The 6000-nt window shown below is 41.6% G+C and overlaps 1 protein-coding gene across 1 annotated transcript; it reads right to left on the bottom strand.

Moving 5' to 3' along the window:
* Positions 1-2906: 2906 nt before the first annotated feature.
* LOC308640010 (uncharacterized protein) lies at positions 2907-5618 on the bottom strand (the record flags this gene model as incomplete). Its single annotated transcript, XM_081312084.1, has 3 exons — positions 2907-4298; positions 4518-4682; positions 5529-5618. 3 exons carry the CDS (start codon positions 5616-5618, stop codon positions 3984-3986), a joined length of 570 nt encoding a protein of 189 aa, XP_081168210.1. The 3' UTR covers positions 2907-3983.
* Positions 5619-6000: the final 382 nt, after the last annotated feature.

The raw sequence follows: 6000 nt of genomic DNA, 5'->3' as shown, positions 1-6000 counted from the left end.
TGAGGAAATATATTTATAAATTATTTTATATATGTATGTTTATATAGAGAGACATTAATCAGGAAAATAGAATTCAAACCACTAATAGCAATGACAAGATTGGTTTTCTTTAAACTGTTTTCCCCAATATAATTGGTTCAAATGTAGTTAACAGAGTACAGAGAGAGATTACAATATTAACTGATCATATAGGTTTAGTATCAGCCTGGTATCACAGAGAATGAAACAACTTATATCACCCTAACAGAATAGCTCCTTGGAGTTGTTAAACAAGAACAGCCACTGACCTTTGAGAATATCCTGATCTGCAAGCTCCATCCTTCCTCCTCCTCTGTTACTTTTATTACTGTTTGTGAAGTTGAATTACTCTACTTTTTTTCTATTAATAATAGAGAAGACAATGATAAATAACCCCAGTATTGTTCTAGATTTTTCTGTGTATCACTTTGCTGTGCCCTTTTTGGCTTTATGCATTTGAAGCATCTACACATATCAGACTTGTATTTTCCTGACAGCCTACACTGCAGTACCCTTCTTCACCTCTGGTAATATTGCTTTCCCTCAAGATCTATTTCATCTGCTGGTTCTGGAGACCTGCAGCTCTACAAGGGACTCTCAACCTGGTGTGTCTTCTGCCCTTCACCCTCAGTCTGGGTCTTTGCACTTAGACCATCACTCTTGTGGATGGCATTCAGTTAGGTCTCACTTTTGTTCACTTATATCTAAGCTGGTTATTGGGTAGGTCATGTTTAAGTCTAGTATTGGTATTTAGGTTCTCATTTACTCCGTTTATCCATCTGTTCCTTTGCTGCCGCCTTCTTCCTGGTTATTTTAGACAAAATGGATACTTTTTAGTACTCCAATTTATCTCCTTTATTTGGCTTTTTAGTTATATCATTGTACTATAGTTTTAGTAATTTCTCTAACAAATACACACATGTGTATATACAGAATATCTAAATTCCCTAGTCATAGTAACAAAATTAAAAGAAACAGGTGACATCAACTTAACAGTCCATTTTATTTAACACCAAAATAGTGTCGTTTCAACATGTAACAACTCTGGAAACTATTGAGATGTTGTTCATTCTAACAATACATTCTTACTGTGCATCATACTGTGACAGAAAGGCAGTCCTACCAGAATAAAACTGTGTTTCATAGAAAAATATTTATCCTGCTTCTGCTTTTCATTTCAGTTTTAACAAAAATTCCACAGTCCCTCAGTTTCACTCATCACATTTCAAGTACTCAGTCGCCACTGGCTAAGATATTGATACAACTTGTAGGTTCATGTTTTCACAATCTAGCAAAAAACACCACCAATAACTTCATTCGCTTGATCATAAATTTTAATTCAATTCCAAAATCCCAAAGACAATTCTTCACAAAACTAGAAAAAGCAACCATGAAATTCATGTGGAAAAATAAGAGATGCAGAATAGCCAAAGCAATACTAAGCAAGAAGAGTGAAGTAAGACACATCATAATAGTATAGCTTAAACTGTACTACAGAGCCACGGTAACAAAAACAGCATTGCATTGGCACCAAAACAACAGAGACCAATGAACGGTACAGAATAGAAGACACAGAGACAAACTCACAAAATACCATTATATCATACTAGACAAAGGCACCAAAAACATACATTAAATTTAAAAAGTCTATTCAACAAGTGGTGCAGGGAAAATTGCAAAGCCACATAAAACAAAAAGAAAGTAAAGCCCTCTCTCTCACTCTTCACAAAACTCAATTGAAAATGGATCAAAACTTAGGCAGTAGAACAGAAGACAACCTGTGCCTAATAGAAGAAAAAGTAGGCCCACATCTTGACTATGACAGTCTAAGACCTGACTTCCTTAAGGAGACTCCTACAATCCAAGAAGTAAATTCAAGAATTAATAAACAGGATAGATTCAAACTAAAAAGCATATTCTCAGCAAAGGAAACAATCAATAATGTGAAAAGAGAGCCTACAGAATGGGAGAAAATCTTCCCCACATGAACCTCAGAGCATTAATCCCTAGGATATATGCAGAACTCAAAACACTTAACACCAAAAAAAAAAAAAAAAACCAAATAACCAAATCAATAAATGGGCTAAGGAAGTGAACAGACACTTCACAGAAGAAGCAACAAATACATTAAAAAAATGTTCAACGTTTAGCCATTAGAGGAAAGCAAATCAAAACTACTCAAAGATTTCATCTCACCCCAGTCACAAACATGATTATCCAGAATGCAATCATCAAATAACAATAAATGTTGGCGAGAATGTGGGGAAAAGGTGCATGCACACATTGCTTCTGAGACTGCAAATTGGTGCAACTATTATGGAAAGCACTATGGAGGTTCCTCAGAAAACGTGGAATGGAACCAATATCTGACACAGCTATCGTTTTCCTCATTTTATACACAAACGACTTAAAATCAACATATTACAATGACACAGCCACCTTATGTTTACAGCAGCTCAACTCATAACAGCTAAACTATGGAACTAACCTAGGTGCCTTTCAACAGATAAATGAATAAAGAAAATGTGGTGTGTATGAGTATAGATATACATGTGTGTGTGTGTATATATTATATATATACACACACACACAAACACACACACAAAAAACAATTTTAAACACACACACATATATATGATGGAATACAACCCAGCCTTAAAGAAGAATGAAATTTTGACATTTGCTGGTAAATGGATGGAGCTTATCATGCTAAATGATAAGCCCATCCCAAAAAACAAAAGGTTGAAAGTTTTCCCTGATATGCTTATGCTAATCAGAGTATGAGAAGGTGGGGGAATAGGAAAGTATACAGTTGCTTTAGATTGCATAGAGGAGTGAAGAGAGGGGGAGGAGTATATTGGGTAGAATGGATATTAGAATGAATCAGACATTATCATCCAAAGTACATATACAAATACATGAGTAGTATGATGCTACATCCCGCACAACCAGAAACATGAGAAATCATACTATATTTACGTATAATATGTCAAAGTGCATTCCATTGTCATGTAGAATTAGAACAACTTTTTTTAAAAGTTGATTAAAGAAAACATACCAATTTGCAGAAAAATATATGACTATAGTATCTGCCCATAAATGGATTCACCTGGAGACAATCATGCTAATGAAGCTAAAGCAGTTTACAAAAAACAAAGGACAAAGGTTTTCTCTGATATGTGGAAGCTAACTCACAACAGGAGGGGTGATAGGAACAGAAGTACAGTAGATTAGACGATGGGGAATGGCGGGAAAGAAAGGCCATAAGCAAAGGAAAGACAGTGGAAAGACTCTGACACAGCTTTATCATGTATATACGTGGAAACAACACAGTGAATCCCACCGCCATGTACATCCTAAGAATGCAACTCTAAAAAGATAAAGTATAATTATACAAATATGGACTATATCAAAATGAGTTTTATGGGCCAGGGTTGTGGCTCAGTGGTAGAGCACTTGCCTAGTATGTTGAGGAACTGGGTTTAATTCTCAGTACCGCATATAAATAAAATAAACAGTCCATTAACAACTTAAAAAAAAATTAAAAACGGATTTTATAACTAAAACAACCAATAAGTGAAAATTAATAAAATGAAACATTTCCTCGGTTCCTTTAAACATTTTAGTAACACTCAAATCAACATCAAATGAATGGAAAGAAAAAGGGCTTTTAAGAGTGGGTATAGTCTCTCCCACTTTTCTGCCAAATGTCGACACAACTATTGGGACACACTTTTTCTGGCTTCTTACCTCCAGAACTGTGGGAAATAATTTTCTATTCTTTATAAATCTCATAATTTTCACTATTAGAAATTAAAATTAACAAATTTCAATATTTAGACTAATTATCTAAAATATAACAATACCTTTGAAAGCTGAGTTCAAGGACGAAACTCCATGGCTTCTGCTGGCAGGTAGGGGGCTGCCCGCGAGGGGCAGGGAGGCCTCTGCAGCAGAGAGGAGTCCTAGCTCTTCATGGCGGGCCATTCCATCCAGGGCTGCAGCAGACCCCAGCAGATCCTCAACCATTTCTTCTTCTTTCGGCAGTCTCTACGAAGTCGAGGAACCATCTCCGGGAAACAAAGCAGGCTGGAACTCCCGGCGGAGCTCCCGGCGGAGCTCGACGACAGCAATCTGGATGGCCTCCGCAGCTGGCGAAGCTCCCGGCGAAGCTCCCGGCGAAGCTCCCGGCGAAGCTCCCGGCGAAGCTCCCGGCGAAGCTCCCGGCGAAGCTCCCGGCGAAGCTCCCGGCGAAGCTCCCGGCGAAGCTCCCGGCGAAGCTCGACGACAGCAATCTGGATGGCCTCCGCAGCTTGCGGAGCTCCCGGCGGAGCTCCCTGCGGAGCTCCCTGCGAAGCTCCAGCGAAGCTCCAGCGAAGAAACTCGACGACAGCAATCTGGATGGCCTCCGCAGCTTGCGGAGCTCCCGGCGGCCAGGAGCTCCCGGCGATGCTCCCGGCGATGCTCCCGGCGAAGCTCCGGCGAAGCTCCGGCGAAACTCCGGCGAAACTCCGGCGAAACTCCGGCGAAGCTCCCGGCGAAACTCCAGCGAAGCTCCAGCGAAGCTCCGGCGAAGAAACTCGACGACTGCAAACTGGACGGCCTCCGCAGCTTCTCTTCCTCAGAACAGCCTCCAAGGGGTTTATATAGCACTTGGTCCAATGCTATTGGTCCAAACTTATGCTAATTAGGACTTGAAAAAAGTACCAATGCTATTGGTCCAAACTTATGCTAATTGGGTTGGACACATACTAATGCCATTGGTCAGTCTCTTTTTAATATTCATAGTAGATTCATTCATAGAATCAGCCCCAAATTCCCACGCTGACAATGAATGAATGGCCTGGGAAGCGATCAATGGCAAAGCCGCAAAGTGCTTGCCTCTCATTCCCAAAGCCATGGGTTTGATCCGTGTTCCAAAAAGAAAAATGAAAAACAAATTACAGATAAATCAACATCAGCAAAAAGGAAATAAACAAACTATCAATACATAAATCTTATTCAAAAACATACCTGCTCTGAATTCTGCAGATCTCTGTCAAGTGTCGCCTTACCCTTTACCTCTTCAAAGCATTTTTTCCCAAAACTTGAGAGTCATGGACCATGTCTTAGTTATCTCTCTTTCGCACCTATGCCAGAGGCAACGTGGATGTGTGGGATGTAATCCTGCTGAGGATCAAGGTCTGATTTGGGGCCAGCTTGGGAAGCATTGCTGGTGATATCAAATAATAGCTATCTATTAAAATTCAAATTCATGCATGAAAAAAATGATATAGAACAAAAAGATGGTATGATTAAAGGTCAACAAGAAGCAAATAGGGCTGAGGTTGTGACTCAGTGATAGAACCTTTGTCTCCCACGTGTGAGGCACTGGGTTTGACTCTCAGTACCTTCGATGAACAAATGAATAAAATAAAGGTCCAGAGATACCCACCGGAGCTCAGGCCCTTCCCAGATGCACTGGAGCTGCAGTGGGATGCTCAGGCCCAGCCCAGAATGCTTCTACTCACCTGCAGACACCAACCAGAGCTCATGTACAGTCCAGATCTGCCCCCGCTGACCTGGGCAGGAGGCCAGACACAGGGTAGGCCAGTGTCCATCCCTCAACTGGGAGGCCTGCACCGAGCTCAAGTCTGGCCCAGGACCACGTCCCCACACTGGCAGACACCTGTTGGAACTCAGGCTCTGCCCAGATCAGCCTCACAAACCTGCATGGAGTCCAGGAAAGGGTAGGTCCAGGTCCATCCCAACACTGGCTGACCCTCCCCAGAGCTGAGCCTCGGGCCATGACTGCCTCTGCCCACCAGCAGACCACTGCAGGAGCTCAGATCCAGTCCAGAGTCACCGTGAGGACCTGTGCAGGAGACGGGGCCCAGGGTAGCCCTAGTCCATCCACTCATCTTGAGACTGGCACCAAAGTTCAGGTTCTGCTCAGGACTGCCTCCACCCTCCAGCAGCTACCTCCAGAGCTCAGGTTTGGAC

Source organism: Spermophilus citellus (genome assembly GCF_964194105.1).
Source record: "Spermophilus citellus genome assembly, contig: SCAFFOLD_191, whole genome shotgun sequence".
NCBI lineage: Eukaryota > Metazoa > Chordata > Mammalia > Rodentia > Sciuridae > Spermophilus > Spermophilus citellus.
The sequence above is the reverse complement of the archived record's forward strand: the minus strand, read 5'-3'. Positions and strand labels throughout refer to the sequence as shown.